The sequence below is a fragment of the Schistocerca nitens genome, chromosome 4 (assembly GCF_023898315.1).
Source record: "Schistocerca nitens isolate TAMUIC-IGC-003100 chromosome 4, iqSchNite1.1, whole genome shotgun sequence".
Classification (NCBI taxonomy): Eukaryota; Metazoa; Arthropoda; class Insecta; order Orthoptera; family Acrididae; genus Schistocerca; species Schistocerca nitens.
The window spans coordinates 848770476-848793795 of NC_064617.1; the positions used below are offsets into that span (position 1 = coordinate 848770476).

The window sequence follows — 23320 nt, forward strand, 5'->3', positions numbered from 1 at the left end:
GAGATCCTCTGTCTATAATACTCCATACTTCGTCGACTTAAGAGCCAGTTGTGTCTCACAAGAACGATATTCTCTGAATCCGTACTGACCATGTGTCAACAGACCGTATTCATCGAGGTATTTATAATGTTGCAACACACCATATGTTGCAGAATCGTGCGGCAAATCACCGCCAATGATCCGTGTCTGCAATACATAGGATTCATTCCTTCTTGAGTTTTGGTGTGACCTGTGCAAATTTCCACTCTTTACGGATCGGATATTTCCTCGAACGAGCGGTTCTGTGTCATTGCTAAGTATGGACCTCTTGTAACAGCATACTCTGAAAGGAATATGACTGGTATACAATCTGGTCCGAAGACCTTGCATTCATTTATTAAGTGATTCAAGCTGCTTCGCTACATCGAGGATATCTTCTTCGCGATTACTCATGTTCGCAGCCATTCTTGATTCGACTTCTGGAACATATCCTTAGTCTTCTTTGGTGAAGGAACTTCAGAAAATCATGTTTGGTGACTCCACATTTGTGGCGCTGTCATGTGTAACATCACCATTGCTACTGCACAGTGAATGTATTAATTGCTTCTTGCCGTGGGTGTACTTTACGTACGACCAGATTCCCTTTCGACGGTCTACGAGATTTCGAAACAAAGCTTGGTTGTGAACGCTGATAAAAGCCTCCGACTTTGAAGTACGCCTATATTTCGAGATTTAGTGAAACATCGCGTCTTGGAGATTTTTGTGTTCTTTTAAAATTAGTATGTGTAACGTAACCGAAAAGTGGCCGTCAAAAGTAGACTATTGCCAATAATTTAGTCCGCCACAGACATGCAGTTCAAAGATTTCAAAGATTTTAACTGCACTTTGATCGGTTAATTAACTACAGTTTATGGCCAGATAGAATGTCACTCGTTAGAACTACGGTACAGAAGACTGGATAGCCACACATTACAATCGACTGATGTCTGATATTGTGACTGGCCGAGTGCAGTAATCTGACACTGATATGATTATTCACAACAGTTCTCGTGTAGCAGACATGTGTAATTGACACAGCAACCGATAAAGCTCTTAAATCACTGTGCATTAAGTCTAACATTCGTATTGATATGAAAACGATGTGCACAGTAACTAACTATTGGATGTGACATTGTTCGTGTGCTGATCCTACAGCCGCAGTGAGCACTGTTGATGTTTGACACAGTCGATGATACTAATTTCACATTCACTATCCAATTAATCATTTACAACAGTCACTGAATTACTAAATAAACTCCCGCACATGAAATCTAGAGAGACTGTGTTACTCTTTCTGACTTTTAATTTATACTACATCGTCTGCAGTACGTTTTCCCATACTTTCTGACACAGACATTACTCGTTTCGAAAAGGTTTAATGCTTGAAGTGAGCATGATTATGATGATGATTCGCAGACTTATCTCAAATGGCTTACAACACACCTCTTTCACAAACTTACAATAATTGAAACTAAAGATACCTATTGTTGTTGGCTGTATTTCTGTAAATTAAAATTGAAAGTTCATGGTTCTGAGTCACTGAATAAAGGAAGAAAAATCGTTTGTATGATGATTTTTAGATACAACAATAAATTATATTGAATTACACCGGCTAGTTTTCCCAAATATGGAATTCTTTCTCAGTAACGAAGTTTTAACAAAGGATGTTAATTACTTCAGCATTGAATGGTTCAAATGGCTCTGAGCACTATGGGACTTAACATCTATGGTCATCAGTCCCCTAGAACTTAGAACTACTTAAACCTAACTAACCTAAGGGCATCACACAACACCCAGTCATCACGAGGCAGAGAAAATCCCTGACCCCGCCGGGAATCGAACCCGGGCGCAAGAAGCGAGAACGCTACCGCACGACCACGAGCTGCGGACACTACAGCATTGAATGCGTGAAAATCTTGCATACATGTTTCCATCATTACCTGTATTAGTTCTGCAGTTATTTACATGCTTTTTCCATGTACTTATTCAGGTAGTTAGTATTCAGATATTTGTTTAAAAATTAACAATGACAACGAAATCCTAAATTACTGATGTTGTGTAATTAGCACGGATTTTAAACACACTAGTTCGGTCACTAAATCCTGATATCCAAAAGAATGTAACAGATAATAAACTTAAGTTTGTTAAGCCCTAGGTCAACATGTGGAATTTTAGGTACCGTACGTATGTCGTATAAATGACACTATTGAAAATAACACAAAATTTGCAGAAGAAAATAACAGTAATTTTGAGGAGACGAAAAACGTAACTGTGGAAAGGCACCATCTGCATTGTCACACATGCTTTAGTCATTGCTACTGCAACAGTATTCTAACGAGTTTAGTGTACCATGGGGAATCGGTAAAATGTCATTATTAATTTATTCGACATAAATCTCCCAACTGCTATCGATACTAATCTTTGCATTTAAGCGGCATTTGGTCTACACTCCTTTAGGTACCAGGGGCGTTCAGTAAGGAATGAAACACATTTTTTGGTCATTTTCGGTTGAAAAAGAGGGAAATTTGTCGAGGGACATTGTGGAACATTCCCGCTTCAGCCCCTATAATTTCGTATGTAGTCTCCAAAATGATATTTGTAACGGAGGTGTGTTCCAAGGAGAAAGCTGTCATTGAGTTTCTTTTGGTGGAAAACCAGAGAATCACAGACATTCATAGGCTCTTGCAGAATGTCTGTGAGGACACAGCAGTGAAAAAAAGCACGGTGAGTCATTGGGCGAGGTGTCTGTCATCACTGCAACAAGGTCGTACAAACCCTTCCGATATCTCTCACCTACAGGCCCGCCTCTCACAATTGTAGCTCCTGCAATGTTGGAACGTGCGGACACTCTCATTCGAGGCGATCAACGGATTACAATCAAATACCTCGCTGCACAACTGGACGTCTCTGTTGGCAGTGCTGACACACTCGTCCACCAGTTGGGCTACTCAGAGGTGTGTACCCGATAGAGTGTTGTACCTTCCGACTTCCATTTGTTTGCGTAATGATGGATGCACTCCGCGGGAAGCAGTACGTGGATGGAGAGGAGCTTACCGATGCAGAAAGACGCTGCCTCCAACGTCGACCTCTAGAATGGTACCACTTGGGCATACAGGTCCTCCTAGTAAGGTGGCTTTAGGGTGTCGCTTTGAACGAAGATTATGTTGAGAATTAGGAATTTGTAACTGCCAAAGTGGGGAACGATATGGCGTATTGGAATCCTGAATAAAACCAACCTGTCCAAAAAAAAAAAAATATGTTCCATTACTTTTGAACGCCCCTCGTAGTTTGGAAGGAGTTAAGACATAGATCCATACGTTTATCTGATTTCGAAATCTAATCCTCTTAGGACCACTGGTGCGAGTGAATGACAGACGCCGGTCTCTCGCTACCTGCTGCAGCTGACGGGTCGGCCTGTCCTGTGTCCTCAGGTCCGCCGACTGGGCCGACATGGACGCGCCGCTGCACCCGCCGCCACCGCACGCCTACAACTTCCGTGTCGGCATCTACGGCTGGCGCAAGCGCTGCCTCTACCTGCTCATCCTGGGCCTGCTCGTCATGGTCATCGTCAACCTCGCGCTCACGCTCTGGGTGCTCAAGGTCATGGAGTTCTCCTCGGTGAGTAGCCGCCGTCTTCCACGTTTCTGTCACGCCCGCGCCTACACCTCCATTCTGCGAGTCAGTTTACAATATGTGTATGGGAGGCAGCACTTCTGCAAGCACTATTGCCTCCCTTCCTGCTTCCACTCATGAACAGAGAAAATCTGCCGGCCGGTGTGGCCGAGCGGTTCTAGGCGCTTCAGTCTGGAACCGCGCGACCGCTACGGCTGCAGGTTCGAATCCAGCCTGGGGCATGGATGTGTGTGATGTCCTTAGGTTAGTTAGGTTTAAGTAGTTCTAATTTCTAGGGGACTGATGACCTCATATATTAAGTCCCATAGTGCTCAGGGCCATTTGAACCATTTTTTTTTTTTTTTTTTTTGAGAAAGTCTGAAGCGCAAGAAACAACGAGGCATATGAATTTCTCGCATATCTGCACTATGTGGCTCCAATTTCACCTACGCTAAAGTATACATCGATGAGCAAAGCCTTATGACCACTACACAGCGAGACTGAATGGTGGTGCTGCGGGCCTGTGACGTGGTAAGGAAAAAATATGAGCAGAGTTGGGACGAATGTGGAATCAGTCGAGTGACAATGTAGGTCACAAATGGGGAAATCTGCTGACTTAAGTAATGTTGTGAAGAGGTAGATTTCTGGGGTCTGTTGCTAGGGATCGTACATCTCAGAAACGTCGGAGCTGGTCACTTGTAATTTCCCTCCAGACACTGAGATGTAAACACAAAAATATTTTTAAAGAAATTGGTGTTCCTTTGGGTTCCATATGAACTGAGCCTGCTCACTTTAACTTTACACTTATCAAATGAAGTTTTGTTAATACTCTTATATAGATTTGTTTTTGGAGGGGGTCGAGCTTGAGCAAAACACAATTTTATGTTTTCACTTTACTAGTTTTACACATATAAATTTGAATTTTTAAGATACTATTTACAAATCTGAGAAACTAAGTTTTGTGGCTGTACTTGTTTCCAGGGTTTTTATGTCTTTTATTGCACTTGTTTTCTTTCGCAATTTGGCATCTGCAACCATAATTGTGAAATAAAAATTGCAATAAAAAACGTAAAAACCCAGGAACACGTCAGCATGTAACAACAACATATATACATAAGACTTTCTTGGGCTAGTTTACGTCTATCGCCAAGAGACTGCCAGTTCAGTTTCTTCCGGATATCTGTGACTCTCCCCCACCGATCGAACAAACCTGTGACAATTCGTGCTGCCCTTTTCTGCATTCGTTCACTATCCCCTTTTAGACCTGTTTGGCAAGTCCCCACACACTTGAGAAGTATTCTAGGATGCATCGCGCGAGTAATTTGAAAGCAATTTCCTTTGTACATTGATTGCATTTCCCAGTACTCTACCAATGAATCAAAGTCTACCAACTGCATTACCCAAGATGGGCCTATGTGACCATTCCATTCAGTACCCCACAAAGTATTACACACAAGTACGTGTATCGGTAGACCGATTCCAACTGTGACTCAGTGAAGTAACACTCGCAGTGTACTACGTTTCTTTCGTATTGTGAAGTGCACAATTTTACATTTTTGAACATTTAAAGTAAGCTGCCAATCTTTGCACCAGTTTGCAATCTTAATGATAAATGAATATTTATGCAGCTTCTTTCAGACTATTATAGACAACTGCATCATCTACAAATGTCTGAAGTTACTATTAATATTATCCAGAAGGTCAATACTATACTCCATAAACAGCAAAGGTCCCAACACACCTCCTCGAGCACACCCGAAGTTACTTCTACTTCTGTCGATGGGTCTCCATCAAAGATAACTTGCTAGTCCTCAATATCAAAATATCGTCATTTCAGTCACATATTTCATAACCCATGCGAAAGCACATTTGGTAACAAGCACAGATGTTGTACTGAGTCAAACGCATAGCAAAATGGTTCAAATGGCTCTGAACACTATGGATCTTCAGTCCCCTAGAACTTAGAACTACTTAAACCTAACTAATCTAAGGACATCACACACATCCATGCCCGAGGCCGGATCCGAACCTGCGACCATAGCGGTCGCGCGGTTCGAGACCGAAGCGCCTAGAACCGCTCGGCCACTTCGGCCGGCTCAATCGCTTGGTAGTCTAAATGCTTTGTCTAGTAATGTGACAACACACTCACATTATTCGCAGATACATATCGAATGATAATATGAAGCCACAAACGTCTCCACACCCTACTCTCTGAAGAATCGAAATCTCACATATAAAAGAGCCACGAACGACTAATTACTTCACAGACCAGTTAATGCGTTAATTATTTCATTTTTAGCGTAGAAACCCTTTATGGTTAATGATGAAAAATCCTAACTATATTGATTTTATTAGTTTCTGATTTTTCAACCATAGATTAATGTGAAAGTCACAGCGAAAACTCATATCTCGGAACTGTATATCGTACAGTGATATCATATCCGTGCAATGATAGAATTTTCCAGGTACATTCATTTTCATATGTGAATAGTATCTGCAAAAGTGCCGCAGATAGCGACAACAGTAAAAAAAATCATACATTTAAACGTCATGTCTGACGGTGAAGTTTTACTACATGAAAAGCGAAAATATAGTAAGCGATAGATACAGTAAGCGACCTTTTCTAAAAGGTTGTAGATTATGTGTAACGTCTGTTGCAAGTCTTAATTCTCTCAATCTCAAATACTGGATGTACATCATCTGGCTAATTTGTGCGCCGTTACATATATATTAGTTCTTGACTGTAGTACTTGGATTATTGTGTCAAGTTTATACGTCTTGAAAAGCAGCAGATAATGGCAGTATTTTAAAGTTTTATGTCGGCCAATTAGTACATGTAACAGTTAGTATGTTGTTGTTGTTGTTGTGGTCTTCAGTCCTGAGACTGGTTTGATGCAGCTCTCCATGCTGTGCAAGCTTCTTCATCTCCCAGTACCTACTGCAACCTACATCCTTCTGAATCTGCTTAGTGTATTGATCTCTTGGTCTCCCTCTACGATTTTTACCCTCCACGCTGCCCTCTAATGCTAAATTTGTGATCCCTTGATGCCTCAAAACATGTCCTACCAACCGATCCCTTCTTCTAGTCAAGTTGTGCCACAAACTTCTCTTCTCCCCAATCCTATTCAGTACCTCCTCATTAGTTACGTGATCTACCCACCTTATCCTCAGCACTCTTCTTTGGCACCACATTTCGAAAGCTTCTATTCTCTTCTTGTCCAAACTGGTTATCGTCCATGTTTCACTTCCATACATGGCTACACTCCATACAAATACTTTCAGAAAAGACTTCCTGACACTTAAATCTATACTCAATGTTAACAAATATCTCTTCTTCAGAAACGCAGTCTACATTTTATATCCTCTCTACTTCGACCATCATCAGTTATTTTACTCCCTAAATAGCAAAACTCCTTTACTACTTTAAGTGTCTCATTTCCTAATCTAATCCCCTCAGCATCACCCGATTTAATTTGACTACATTCCATTATCCTCGTTTTGCTTTTGTTGATGTTCATCTTATATCCTCCTTTCAAGACACTGTCCATTCCGTTCAACTGCTCTTCCAAGTCCTTTGCTGTCTCTGACAGAATTACAATGTCATCGGCGAACCTCAAAGTTTTTACTTCTTCTCCATGAATTTTAATACCTACTCCGAATTTTTCTTTTGTTTCGTTTACTGCTTGCTCAATATACAGATTGAATAACATCGGGGAGAGGCTACAACCCTGTCTCGCTCCTTTCCCAACCACTGCTTCCCTTTCATGCCCCTCGACTCTTATAACTGCCATCTGGTTTCTGTACAAATTGTAAATAGCCTTTCGCTCCCTGTATTTTACCCCTGCCACCTTCAGAATTTGAAAGAGAGTATTCCAGTTAACGTTGTCAAAAGCTTTCTCTAAGTCTACAAATGCTAGAAACGTAGGTTTGCCTTTTCTTAATCTTTCTTCTAAGATAAGTCGTAAGGTTAGTATTGCCTCACGTGTTGCAACATTTCTACGGAATCCAAACTAATCTTCCCCGAGGTCCGCTTCTACCAGTTTTTCCATTCGTCTGTAAAGAATTCGCGTTGGTATTTTGCAGCTGTGACTTATTAAACTGATAGTTCGGTAATTTTCACATCTGTCAACACCTGCTTTCTTTGTGATTGGAATTATTATATTCTTCTTGAAGTCTGTGGGTATTTCGCCTGTCTCATAAATCTTGCTCACCAGATGGTAGAGTTTTGTCATGACTGGCTCTCCCAAGGCCATCAGAAGTTCTAATGGAATGTTGTCTACTCCCGGGGCCTTGTTTCGACTCAGGTCTTTCAGTGCTCTGTCAAACTCTTCACGCAGTATCTTATCTCTCATTTCATCTTCATCTACATCCTCTTCCATTTCCATAATACTGACCTCAAGTACATCGCCCTTGTATAAACCCTCCATATACTCCTTCCACATTTCTGCCTTCCCTTCTTTGCTTAGAACTGGGTTGCCATCTGAGCTCTTGATATTCATACAAGTGGTTCTCTTCTCTCCAAAGGTCTCTTTAATTTTCCTGTAGGCAGTATCTATCTTACCCCTAGTGAGATATGTGGTGTCACCGCTAGACACCACACTTGCTAGGTGGTAACTTAAATCGGCCGCGGTCCTGTAGTACATGTCGGACCCGCGTGTCGCCACTGTGTATTCGCAAACGTAGCGCCACCACAGGGCAGGTCACAAGACACGGACTTCACCTCGCCCCAGTTGTACGGACGACATAGCTTGCGACAAGACCTACCAAGTATTCCTCTCATTTGCCGAGAGACAGATTAAATAGCCTTCAGCTAGTCCATCGCTACTACCTAGCAAGGCGCCATGTGTATCATTGCTAATTGCTTACTACTATGCAAGAGATGTATTTCAACAAGAAGAACATCATTAAAAGTTAAGTAGATGACAATCTCTCTTCTTTTCTTTATAGTTTTTCATCCAGTCTCCTGTTTCAGAATTTACGCCCGTCTGCGTTAGTTTCGCGTGCACCTAGCCACTCATTGTGTCGAGACCTTAGGGAATCGACACAACAAGATAAGCCTCTACATCCTTACATTTGTCCTCTAGCCATCCCTGCTTAGCCATTTTGCACTTCCTGTCGATCTCATTTTTGAGACGTTTGTATTCCTTTTTGACTGCTTCATTTACTGCATTTTTATATTTTCTCCTTTCATCAAATAAATTCAATATTTCTTCTGTTACCCAAGGATTTCTACTAGCCCTCGTCTTGTTACCTATTTGATCCTCTGCTGCCTTCACTACTTCATCCCTCAGAGCTAGCCATTCTTCTTCTACTGTATTTCTTTCCCCCATTCCTGTCAATTGTTCCCTTATGCTCTCCCTGAAACTCTCTACAACCTCTGGTTCTTTCAGTTCATCCAGGTCCCATCTCCTTAAATTCCCACCTTTTTGCAGTTTCTTCACTTTTAATCTACAGGTCATAACCAATAGATTGTGGTCAGAGTCCACATCTGCCCCTGTAAATGTCGTACAATTTAAAACCTGGTTCCTAAATCTCTGTCTTACCATTATATAATCTATCTGATACCTATTAGTATCTCCAGGATTCTTCCAGGTATACTTCTTTTATGATTCTTGAACCAAGTGTTAGCTATGATTAAGTTATGCTCTGTGCAAAATTCTACAAGGCGGCTTCCTCTTTCATTTCTTCCCCCCAATCCATATTCACCTACTATGTTTCCTTCTCTCCCTTTTCCTACTGACGAATTCCAGTCACCCATGACTATTAAATTTTCGTCTCCCTTCACTACCTGAATAATTTCTTTTATCTCGTCATACATTTCATCAATTTCTTCATCATTTGCAGAGCTAGTTGGCATATAAACTTGTACTACTGTAGTAGGCATGGGCTTTGTGTCTATCTTGGCCACAATAATGCGTTCACTATGCTGTTTGTAGTAGCTAACCAGCACTCCTATTTTTTTATTCATTATTAAACCTACTCCTGCATTACCCCTATTTGATTTTGTATTTATAACCCTGTAATCACCTGACCAAAAGTCTTGTTCCTCCTGCCACCGAACTTCACTAATTCCCACTATATCTAACTTTAACCTATCCATTTCCGGTTTTAAATTTTCTAACCTACCTGCCCGATTAAGGGATCTGACATTCCACGCTCCGATCCGTAGAATGCCAGTTTTCTTTCTCCTGATAACGACGTCCTCTTGAGTAGTCCCCGCCCGGAGATCCGAATGGGGGACTATTTTACCTCCGGAATATTTTACCCAAGAGGACGCAATCATCATTTAATCATACAGTAAAGCTGCATGTCCTCGGGAAAAATTACGGCTGTAGTTTCCCCATGCTTTCAGCCGTTCGCAGTACCAGCACAGCAAGGCCGTTTTGGTTAATGTTACAAGGCCAGATCTGTCAATCATCGAGACTGTTGCCCCTGCAACTACTGAAAAGGCTGCTGCCCCTCTTCAGGAACCACATGTTTGTCTGGCCTCTCAACAGATACCCCTCCGTTGTGGTTGCACCTACGGTACGGCCATCTGTATCGCTGAGGCAAGCAAGCCTCCCCACCAACGGCAAGGTCCATGGTTCATGGGGGAAGAACAGTTAGTATATGTACTACTTATTCCTCAGTTGACCACTACGGAAGAAATTATACGAACCATAAAAATACTCACTTAAGCAAAACTACTTTCAGTTTAAAAATACATTCTGTTTTCAAAATTTAGGTCTGTCAATGGGAACCCAATCTCGTACACAGTAGCAGATATCCAAATGAATCACACTGAAAACAGAATTTTTGAGAAATAATGGAAACAAACAATATAATGTGTTACATGGGCACAGATATGTAGGTCATTCATATGCGCCACCGAAGAACCACAAGATTATAGAAGCTTACGGAGACGGATAAGCAACACGCACCGCAACATTCAATTCATTACAGAAAAAGGAACAAAAGAGACAATACTCTACCTCACGAGACCGAACAACAGACACAGCTTCAACATTTTCAGAAAGGAAACAGGCATGAAAATACTCAGCAAATGATCCATTCTCAAAAAAAGGTAGCTGTCAGACATATGGTATACAAACTGTGCAGAACACCACTTAGAAAAAAGAACTATAAAGGAAAACTAAACACCTCGTATGTGGGTATTTCGAGTACGTCGGATGTTGAGGCGGGAGTGCGCTGTACAATCAGAAAGAATATATGGAAACGTAGGTGTCTGGTTATTTAATTGCCTCATTTTGATCCTATGGCTATGTAAGTTACACAACCTGTTGATACATTGAAAGTAGAATTCAAGTATGAGGATACATCTGTTGACACCTTTGTTGTTAATTTTTGTAGGACTGGCTAGTATAACATTAAGGATGAAATTCTGTTTTTCTTGTATATGTACAACAAAGTAATTTTTAACAATGTAGAGCACAAAATAGTGGATACAGCGAGATACATGATATCATTGAAGGTAAAACACAGACAAAATGGTGCAAAAATAGAAATAGTCCAGTTATACCAACGTATAACAGTAACTCGCAAGACACACTCGTACCAGAAAACACTTCTCTGAACACAGACACACCATTGTGCATCCTAACATATCACAAACAGGTCATACACAACGTGAGTAATATCTTCAAAGCGAATCCAATTTATACGCCTTGAAGACAAACAGCACAATACAAAGGGATTTATAAACTATGAGAAAAGGAAAACATAAATAAAACAGATCAGAGCTATATTCATTAACATTCAACAGTGCAACTCTATATATATTGGGATGATTGCAAGAAATATCAGGTAGAAAGAAAAATTGATATGTTGAGGAGTGAATACATCAACTCCACATATGCTGAACATTTAATTCACCATCATAAGTAAAAATATATTCTATGACGAAAGCAGTAATAACAGAATGACTGTATTCAAAGTGATTCACAATTTACTACAAAAAGTAGGTACACACACACACACACACACACACACACACACACACACACACACAAGTGTGCAGTGCCTCTCCACCCATTCTCCCTCCATCCCCACCAAGCACCCCACACTGCTCTCACCCTTGACAAGTCCCAACTAGCCTTAAAACATGGGATCAAGAACACTTTCAGTATGGTTTATTAGGAATCAGTTGGGGAAAACCTGTTCCATGTGCGTCTAATACATACAGAACAACCTCTGGATGCAATGAAAGGATATAAAATGAATGTATGTGTACAAAACATAGCAATGTTGTTGTAAACAAAATTGATTTGAATGAGTTACCAATAATCAATGCAGATCACCTATCGAAGTATGTATTGTAAAATTTATTTTAATTTTACTATAAATCACTGAAGAAGCCTTGCTTGAATAGGTGAAACATGTTCAGTACACACATATATAAACCATTCAGTTGCAAAAGATGGAATTTTTGTTATCTATATCATGAAGCACAATTACGTGAAATATGAAAAGTAAACTTTTTGGTTGCCCTGGAAGCCAGTAGACAACTGGAATGAGGTGATTGTTTTGCTGCTTACTAATATTCGTGCCCAAGAGCGAGAAGCATGTTAGTGCCTACATTAGGTTCCACGCTGCTACAGCTTGTGAAAACTGATCAAAGTTTGAATAATTAATAGCAAATTTGTAACGATTTTCTGAAAGTCATTGCTGCAAAATGCACAAGAGGTAGAAGTAATCGCATGCCCCATGAGAGTTGGTAATGCGAATCGGTACGACAGATATCAGCGAGGGCTCGCTGCAATCCACAAAGATGTATAGGAGGCGCTCCTGAAGTCACACCTCCCATCTGAACACAGCAGCGCCCTCACACTGAGGTCAATATGGTGTCGAGCCAGCAAGAGCTCTGCTGTGTTCGTGACCTCATATGAAGAAGTCAACATCATATTAAGAACAAATGTGATAGTTAAATTTCCAAATGGACTTGTTCATTTATATGTGGAACACTGTAACGCAAGAAAACAGCTTGTTAATCTGGCATCAAGTGATGCTTTAATAGTCAATAACAGTTGTAGCTTCTCAAGCAATCCTGTGGCAAAAATCTGTGTCAAAGTTCAGTAAAGCTTTTATTGATCTATGTAATAAGTGAAATAATGTTTCGTGTGTTCTATTTCAATATGGCACCTCACCAAGCAATCGAAGAACCCACGCTTAGGACCAGACGATTGTAGTTTCGCCTGGTCTGAACAGTTAGCTTGTTACTTACAACATTAGCTACATGAAATGAAATGAGCATATGGCATCGTTGGACGGGAGGCCCCATCCCGGAAACTAAAGCCGCCAAGTGCACGTCTTACTTCAGTCGACACCACATTGGGTGACTTGGCGTCGGTGATGAGATTGACATGACGATGAGGACAACACAATATCCAGTCCCCGAGCTGAGAAAATCTCCCACCCGCCCGGGAATCGAACTTGGGGCCATTTGCATGGGAAGCGAGCACGTTACCACGCAGCTAAGCAGGCGGAAACACTAGTTACAAATTTCCAATTCACTAGTGTTGAAAATGTTTTCTAACCAAGTGCTAATTTTGTAGGGTTATCGTGAAGTGGCACATGCAGGTTTCAGACAGTGCAAAGAAACATAGCAGTAAATGAGGACAAAGTGAAGCACAAATCGGGCCAGACTTGCGCTGTGAGAGCAGCTGAGCGACTGCGATGGTGTTGCGCTCGCACTAGACTTACTGCGGTTAGGGAGGGAGCGAGGTGCGACCGCGGACTCGTGAAACATTCAGGGCGACGACCTCAGAGACCGCAGGCCCACTGCCAGGACTGCAACGCACGATTCCCTGGGAGCCTCACCGCCAACCACAGACAGAGTGGAGGCGGCGGTTTTGTACGTACAGAAGCACGCCTTCGTGCGTTTCTGCCGCCCACAGAACGAACGTGCCTGATACTAGAGGCGATGTGCTGTTCGCTGGAAATGGTGAAAGGGAACTCATAAAGTCACTGCACTGTAGCGTACAGAGTGTAATCGTTAAGAACTGAGCGTTACTAAGTGCGTGCATGTGTTCCTGCTAGGTGTGAATCAAATGAAAACGAGACAGATGGTAAAAGGAAAGCAAACTGTTTATTATTGCTAAACTGATGGCCATAGCTCGTAATATACCGGGTGATCAAAAAGCCAGTATAAATTTGAAAACTTAATAAACCACGAAATAATTGACACACATGCTTGGAATGACATGGGGTTTTATTAGAACCAAAAAAACAGGTTTTGCTAGACGCGTGAAAGATCTCTTGCGCGTGTCGTTTGGTGGTGATCGCTTGCTCAGCCGCCATTTTCGTCATGCTTGGCCTCCCAGGTCCCCAGACCTCAGTCCGTGAGATTATTGGCTTTGGGGGTTACCTGAAGTTGCAAGTGTATCGTTCAAAATGGTTCAAATGGCTCTGAGCATTATGGGACTCAACTTCGAGGGCCATAAGTCCCCTAGAACTTAGAACTACTTAAACCTAACTAACCTAAGGACAACACACACATCCATGCCCGAGGCAGGATTAGAACCTGCGACGGTAGCAGCAGCGCGGTTCTGGGCTGAAGCGCCTAGAACCACTCTGCCACAGAGGCCGGCGCAAGTGTATCGTGATCGATCAGCATCTCTAGGGATGCTGAAAGACAACATCCGACGCCAATCCGTCACCGTAACTCCGGACATGCTTTACAGTGCTGTTCACTACATTATTCCTCGACTACAGCTATTGTTGAGGAATGATGGTCGACATATTGAGCAAAGAACCTCACCTTTGCTTTGTCTTACTTTGTTATGCTAATTATTGCTATTCTGATCAGAGGAAGCGCCATCTGTCGGACATTTTTTGAACTTCTGTATTTTTTTTTTTTGTTCTGATAAAACCCCGTGTCATTCCAAGCATGTGTGTCAATTTGTACCTATCTATATTATTCCATGATTTATTCAGTTTTCAAATTTTACTGACTTTTTGATCACCCGGTATTTCCCACTTTGTTGTAAAATGTTAACTTTCACGGCCAGAAATGTCACAATTAATAAAATATCCCGGACTATTAGGCCGTGGTCGAAGGAATTTCACTTTAATAAACGACGTTTCGTCACCATCTGCGGAGGACATTTTCTAGGGCGATCGTAGCTTTGTTGAATGTCGTATTAACACCCTGGATCGCTACTGACTACAGCAAAATCCCGCTTGCGCGAGCTCCCGTGCAGTGGCGCGACGTCACACGTCTTGAGCACCCGGTTGCAATTGGCAGTTGTCCGCTGTTACCATCATCCCACGGCGGAAGAGTGATACACATCTTCTTCTACATCGAAATCAAAATTTCATTCAATCTCTCGCTCTCCTGGGGTGTTTCACAATCTCAATGCCCTTGTGGCAGCCAGTACTTGAGTCCTACCAAAATATATGTGGTGGTCTCCTGGCTGTAAAGGATTTTTCGCAACAGCTGATCTGTCAGTCTCCCCTCTTCTGAAATTGCCCTTGTGCTCTTCGAGTCTTTTTTGACAGTTCTTTGTGTAGTGTGTGTGTGTGTGTGTGTGTGTGTGTGTGTGTGTATTGTGTATTGAACCGGGGACCTAGAAACGACGGAGGGGCTTCGTCCCACCGTAGCCCTCAGTGGTTCACAACCCCACAACAGGCCACAGCAGTCCACCCACCCTACCTCCGCCCCACACCGAACCCGGATTTATTATGCGGTTCGGCCCCCTTCCCCCTCCCTCCCCTTCCTTCCCCCCCTCCGAGAACGTCTCATACCAGACGATTGTACCCCAAATGTATGCCTGGTAGAGTAATTATGGTGTACGCGTACGTGGAGACAGTGTGTGCAGCAATCGCCGACATAGTGTAACTGAGGCGGAACAAGGGGAACCAGCCCGGATTCGCCGAGGTAGATGGAAAACCACCTGTAAACCATCCACAGGCTGGCCGGCACACCGGACCTCGACACTTATCCGCCGCGCGGATTCGCGCCGGGGACCGGCACGCCTTCCCGCCCGGAAAGTAGCGAGTTTGACAGTGCGGCTAGCCGGGTGGGCACTACTTTTGTAGTACACAACTATACGGGATGCTATAAATTCCAGATTTTTCCGGCGATTGGGGAGCATCCTTGACCGATTTTATGTGATATTGTATCTTCCATGTGGGTGTGTAAACTACCGTGACGATGTTCCGTTTTTCACGATTTTTCCAATACGGTCACCCACATCCTTAACGAATGGAGGGAAAACTTTCGATTTCACCGGCGCTTAGACATCACTATGATTTCTACGTGGTTGTCTTCACTCTCTTTTCACCTCATCGAACGAAAAACCATTCTTGAGCCACACATTATTGAGGTGTTTTAATTCTGCGGTTGTGGATGGTGGTTCGAATCCCGATGTAGGTAACAGTCTGTGTGCGTGGGTTTCCGGTAAACCGTGTGGCCCAAGCTACCATTTTCTTTCTCGAGAACTAGCACATCAGAAAATTCAGTTTACCAAGGAAGAGGAGACGCGTGGAAAACTAGATTTTCTTGGTGTGATAGATTTCAAGAAAGAAGATGATAACTTGGGCCACACGGTTTACCAGAAACCCACGCACACAGACCGTTACCTACAGCGAGATTTGAACCACCTCCCACAACAAAAGCGAATAATAATATAAACGTTGGCGAATAGAGAAACGAAAGTCTGTTAACTAGAGCTGCTTCACACCGGCCAAGGTTGTTCACCAACCGCGGAAAGTGCTGGAATTTATAGGATTCCGTGTAGTTATGGGGAAGTGTACGTGGGTACTACACAAAGAACTGTCAAAAAACGACTCGAAGAGCACAACGGCAGTTTCAGAAGAGGGGACACTGACGCATCAGTGTTGAAGAACATGATTTAAAGACAGGAGACCACCACATTCAGTTTGGTAGGACTCAAGTACTGGCAGCCGCAAGCGGATACAGAGAGAGCATTGAGATTGTGAAACACCCCAGGAATTTCAGCTGGAAAGAGGAGGGCGCGAAATTGAATGCAATTTTGATTCCGGTGCGGAAGAAGATGTGTACCAGTCTTGCACCATGGGATGATAGTAACAGCGGACGACGGCAGTCGACAATAGCCAATTGCGAATGGGTATTCAAAACACGCGAGGTCACGCCGCAGCACGGGAGATCGCCCAAGCGGAACTTTGCTGTAGTCAGTAGCGAGCCAGGGTGTGAATCGGACATTCGACACAGTTACGATCTCCCTTCGAAAATCCTCCGCACATGAGGCGAAACTCGGGTTTTAATGTGAAATCCCTTTGACCACAGTATAACAGGACGGCAAATTTTATTAATTGTGATTTATCCCACCGCGACATAAGACGATCAGTGCCTTCATGTACAAATGTTTGCCGTTGACCACGGAAAAAAGATTGTACCCAGGCGTGTAGGTCTTCACCCATAGTAAATCGACGGCCAGGAATGTATTGCCTCCGGGCAGGAAGAATGTGGAAATAGCATGATGCTAGATCGGCACTGTATCGAGGGTGTGTATAGGGTTCCTATCGAAATTTCTGCAGCGAAGTCGACAGAACCTCTGTTTCACAGAGGAAGACTGCACTGTAGTTCCTTCTCTAGATTGTCGCACAGAGGGATAGAAAAACAATTAAAATCTCTCAAAAGATGAAAGTCTGCTGGACCTGATGGGATACTAGTTCGATTTTACACAGAGTACGCGAACGAACTTGCCCCCCTTCTTGCAGCGGTGTACCGTAGGTGTCTAGAAAAGCGTGGCGTTCCAAAGGATTGGAAAAGGGCACAGGTCATCCCCGTTTTCAAGAAGGAACGTCGAATAGATGTGCAGAACTATAGACCTATATCTCTAACGTCGATCAGTAGTAGAATTTTGGAAGACGTACTATGCTCGAGTACCGTATAATGATTTTTCTTGAGACTAGAAATCTATTCTGTAGGAATCAGCATGGGTTTCGAAACAGACGATTTTGTGAAACCCAACTTGCGCTATTCGTGCAAGAGACTCAGTGCGCCATAGACATGGGTTCTCAGGTAGATGCCGTGTTTCTTGACTTCCGCAAGGCGTTAGATACAGTTCCCCACATTCGTTTAATGAACAAAATAAGAGCACATGGACTATCAGACCAATTGTGTGATTGGACTGAAGAATTCGTAGATAACAGAACATAGCAAGTCATTCTCAATGGAGAGAAGTCTTCCGAAGTAAGAGTGATTTCAGGTATGCCGCAGGGGAGTGTCGTAGGACCGTTGCTATTCACAATATACATAAATGATCTTGTCGACAACATCGGAAGTTCACTGAGGCTTTTTGCGGATGATGCTGTAGTATATCGAGAGGTTGTAACAATAGAAAATTGTATTGAAATGCAGGAAGATCTGCAACGAATTGACGCATGGTGCAGCGAATGGTAGTTGAATCTCAATGTAGACAAGTGTAATGTGCTGCGAATGCATAGAAAGAAATATCCCTTATCATTACGCTACAATATAGCAGGTCAGCAACTGGAAGCAGATAATTCCATAAAGTAGCTGGGAGTACGCATTAGGAGTGATTTAAAATGGAATGATCATATAAAGTTGGTCGTCGGTAAAGTAGATGCCAGACTGATATTCATTGGAAGACTCCTGAGGAAATGCAGTCCAAAAACAAAGGAAGTAGGTTACGGTACACTTGTTCGCCAACTGCTTCAATATTGCTCACCAGTGTGGGATCCGTACCAGATAGGGTTGATAGAAGAGATAGAGAAGATCCAACGGAGAGCAGTGCACTTCGTTACAGGATCATTTAGTAATCGCGAAAGCGTTACGGAGATGTTAGATAAACTCCAGTGGAACACTCTGCAGGAGAGACGCTCAGTAGCTCGATACGGGCTTTTGTTGAATCTTCGAGAACATACCTTCACCGAGGAGTCAAGCAGTATATTGCTCCCTCCTACATATATCTCGCGAAGAGACCATGAGGATAAAATCAGATTAGAGCCTACACAGAGGCGTACCGACAATCTTTCTTCCACGAACAATACGTGACTGGAATAGAAGGGAGAACCGATAGAGGTACTAAAAGTACCATCTGCCTCACACCGTCAGGTGGCTTGCGGAGTATGGATGTAGATGTAGATGTAGATGTAGACATGTTGCTGGAAATAATTCTGTACAAAAATTATGCCGTCCGTCAGTTAACTGCTCATTGACTCTCTGGAACACAGCGCCACAATTAGGTGTACACCTTGCAAAAACTGTAGCTCGTCATAAGTACAGACGCCAAGGAATTGTGAGGGGCGGCATCATTCTGTCGCAGAATAATGCCAGCCCACATGTAGCCAAGGTTGTTCCCCCTACGCTTCAGACGTTTCGCTGCGAAGCCCTTACACATATCGTCCATACAGTACTGAACCCTCTCCAGGCAATTTCCATATTTTTGGAGCCCGGAAGAAAGATAGACCTGGAGGTTAATTTGCTTCGGACGAAGAGTTGCACGCTGAATACTCTCATCGTTTCTTAGGCAACCGCTAACTTTTTTCACGAACGGATTGAACGCCTAGTTTCACTATGGGATAAAAGTATTAACAGTTACGGTGATTACTTTTGAAATAATTAATAATGTGCTTACGTTTTAGGGTTTACCTCAAGTGGTAAGAACGGAACCCTTACAGGATCGCTTTGTGGCCCGTATGTCTGTCTCTTTGTCTGCGACTGTTATGAAGCGCTTCTCTCAGGAACCGGTAGACGTTATGAAGTTGCAATTTATATCTCATATTAAGGTCTACGGTCCCTTGACGATGTAAGAAATGTAAAGCCCGTAACTCAATACAGTCAAAAGATACGGTCATTTATCTTACTTTTTCTGATAATCCCAGACTCAGTTATCAAAACCTACAGAGTACTTCTTATTCATCTAGAATCATGAAACTTGCCAATAATTATGGTTTCACGTTACAACCGACATAAAACATTAAAAAATCATTCATTTCTGATTATACCATAGAAAAATTGTTTGTCATTTGTTATCAGACTATCTCTCTACTCGGTTGTCTGTTAAACCTCCTTTTCCTCAGGTGTAGACGTATAAAGATGAAATCTACGTCCCATATTAATGTCTGTTGTCCTTTGGCGATATAACAAACGGCTCCTACGTCAAACCAATCAAAATATACGGCCATTTATGTCGCACACAGTGAGACTCGCAAACTCCCTTATAAAGCTTATGCGATACATCCCCTTGCGCGTAGAATTACAAAATTTGGCAGTAAAAAAGGTTTTGCAGTACAAGGAAAGGAAAAAGTCCGTAAATTGTTAATTTGTAATTATATCACACGAAATAAATATTTTTTTCTCATTTGTTATCCGTCTTTATAGTTGAAATTAAAAAAAAAAAAAAACATCGTCGTAAGTCCTGGACTCCTTGGTGTCGATATCTTGCCAGTACCAATGTCGATATCAGCCAAAAATCACCGAGATCTACAATTCCCGGAATGGTAGAATCGTGTACATACATAATCAAGTTCGTACGATCTCGTACCTGCCCAGTTTTCCCCTTCTGTCACATTTTTATTCGACTAGCACTTATGTATGGAAAGCAGTCTCACCGAACGATCAAGCTTGCAAATTATCACATATGCATGATATCCCATTTATCTTTACCTCCCTCAAATAACTTTTTGACAAGAAGAAAAACACTTATATGTATAAAGATAGTGTTCCTTAGGTACTAAGGGGGCATTAACCAGTTTTCATAATAACTTGGTTCATGGCGAACATATGGGCAGCAGCAACCTTTCTTCTTCTTTTTTTTTTCTTTTTTTTATAGCATTCTAGATTTTGTGTTGAGTAATATACTTCTTATCATCAATACTTGTTCGAAAACATATCACAGTGTAACATTCACGTAAACATGACGTTATTAGAAGCGTAACTAAACATTGATTTAGGCTCACTTGCAGCAGCACAGAGGGCAGGTATCCGGTCCAGAAGGAAAATGCTCACTGGTCATTCTGTCAACCGACTTCAATTCAAGCATTGTTCCAATGCAACGTTCACCGCCGAATAGAAGGTAGAAATTCTATGGAGAATGTAATCAGATCGTTAATTGCAATAATATTTCCTTATTTACAATTCGGTTACAACTAAATTTGTAATATCGCCTTTTCTTACTAATACTTTATTCTTTTGCATTTTCTTTAACTGAAACTCAGGCAAGGACGGACCGCATAGGGGAGCAGCATCAGCCATTTTACTTACTAGGCAACAGGCTATAAAGATGCTGTTCTACCATTCAAGTAGTTGGAATTTGTTCTGCTAATACTACGTATCTGAATTAGTCATTATTACTAATATTTTCTGCTAGCAGTGCGAGTCTGTAATTGTGAAAATATACCTATGAAAACAAGGAAAAAGTTATTACACCCGAAAGACGACATAGATTTCGATTGGCTAACGGTATATGCCGGGGATAATTGATGTGCTGATAATCGTTTCAACGTCGACCGCCAACAGATAGTCTGTGGCACAGCTACCAGAGCGTCATGTGCGTCTGTCCCCCTTAATAGTGAATGCTGTGAGCCAGAAGGATCAGTGCGGTGCAAACGTGTGAAACAAGAGGCCAACCCTGCCACGTAGAAGCACTCGTGGTTCGTAGAGCCAACGGAGCGACTTTGAAAGGGATCAAATTGTGGTGTTCCGAGTGGCGGGATGGGCGTTCCGGAGAACAGCCACGCAAGGTTGACGTGCAGCGTCGCCTGTGCAGCGATGCTGGTGTCAGTGGTCCCGTCAACATTGTCACACCTGCAGACGATATTCTGGAAGTCCACGCAGCACAGACGCCCGGCAGGATTGTCAGATTCTAAGGGCGGCAAGGACAGTTCTTACAGCTCCCACAGAATAGTTAAGAGGACTCATCAGCCGAGACGTGTCATTATGAACTGTTGGGAACCGATTGTTAGCAGTGGGACTACAGGCTCCTCTAGCCCGTCTTCCGCCGATGCAGCAGCATCGACGTGCACTGCTCCACTCGTGTCGTCAGAGGATCACATGCAAGCTGGAGTGGCTGTCCACGGTCTTCAGCGATGAAAGCAGATTTTGCTTGCACTTAAGACGTAGACCTGTGAGCGCTGCCTCGTAGAGCGCATTCGTCGAAGGTAAACCGGCCCCACCGTAGCCCCTATAGTCTCGGGTGCTGTAAGCTACAGCTCTTGCGCACCTTTGCTCTTTCTTGACGGAAGTCTAACCAGCGCTCGGTACGTAAAGAATGTTGTTAGACCCGTTCTTCTGCCGTCCTTGCCACAGGAAGTAACGTGTTGTTCCAACAGGATAGCGCTCGCCCACACACTTCCTGTGAATGTTACCATGTTCTGCAAGGTGTACGGCAACTTCTCTGGCCACCATAATTTCCGGACTTGTCGCCAATCGAATACGTGTGGGATATAACGAGATGAGTAGTGACAGGTGCGACGTATCAACCAACAACTCTTACGGAACTAGGTGGACAGGTTGAACAGGCGTGGAATAATGTCTCCGAGGACTGTATTCGACATCTGTATGATCGAATGGACGCCATAGTCAGAACCTGCATTGCCGCTCGTGTTTCAGCATGTGTCGATGCCTGTACCTCAGAATGGCTAGTGCAATTCATCTGTAAATCATTTGATGTACTCCACATGCACTGTTGCAGAAATAAATCTTCAGTGAATTGGAGACCTCTAAAAGTGTCCTGTACCTCAGAATGGCTAGTGCAATTCATCTGTAAATCATTTGATGTACTCCACATGCACTGTTGCAGAAATAAATCTTCAGTGAATTGGAGACCTCTAAAAGTGTGTAATATTTTATTTCTTTTTGATGTGTATATTCATACTCCGCAGCACACCGCACAGTGAATGGATGAGGATACAACCTACAATCACTAGTCATTTGCTTTCCTATTCCCCTCACAAACTGAGAGATGGGAAAACGACTGTCGACAAGCGTCCGTAGGACCCATAATTTCTCCCGTCTTCGTGATCCTTAAGCGAAATGTATGTTGGCAGCAGATGAATCGACCTTGAGTCAGTCTGAAATGCCGTTTTTCTAATTTTCCGCAATAATATTTCTCTAAAAGGGCGTAGTCTTTGCTCCAGAGATTCCGATTTGGGTTCAAAAATCATCTGCGTAATACTTGTGTGCTGATCGAACCTAATGGGATGGTCAGCCAGATCCGAATAAAATCTAAGCAGTGGAATAACGACCGTGGCTGGACACCGACAGACCTGCGTATGGTATTTAGGAAGTTTCGAACGGTCGGTAAGGCAAACGTTAAGCTGCTCCCCAATTTCCACCTGAGAAAGTAAGATGCAGGAACAGTTACGGTATGATCACAAGTAGAACGAAATTTACAAAGTTAACAGGTAGGTGACGAACACGACTTCCCTTCCTTAAGTAACTAACGACTGTAGCGAAAGGAAGGCTCATGCCAGCAATGTTAAGTAAACCTACCAAAACATGAATACAGCGGAGCTCTTAGCAGACAGGAGTATCGATAAGAAAACGAAGAGTACGTTTATGTGAATGGTACACTATAATACGTTATTCAACAGGTCGTGAAGAGAAGATGTAGACTGCTGAATAAAAAATATATAATTCTATTTAAAATAAGCGCACTGCTATTTCTACGGGTAGCGTTCAACAAATAATATAACACAAACATTTTTGGGTCAGTTTCGGTTGCAAAAGTGTAGAATTTGT

General features: G+C 42.7%; 1 protein-coding gene across 1 annotated transcript in view; it reads left to right on the forward strand.

Annotated features, from left to right (window-relative positions):
- LOC126253282 (delta-sarcoglycan) overlaps positions 1–23320 on the forward strand; it is a 564870-nt gene that overhangs the window by 255180 nt on the left and 286370 nt on the right. Inside the window, exon 3 of the mRNA XM_049954506.1 lies at positions 3450–3636. Within this exon, the coding sequence (XP_049810463.1) occupies positions 3450–3636 (187 nt within the window). The remainder of the gene's footprint in view (positions 1–3449; positions 3637–23320) is intronic.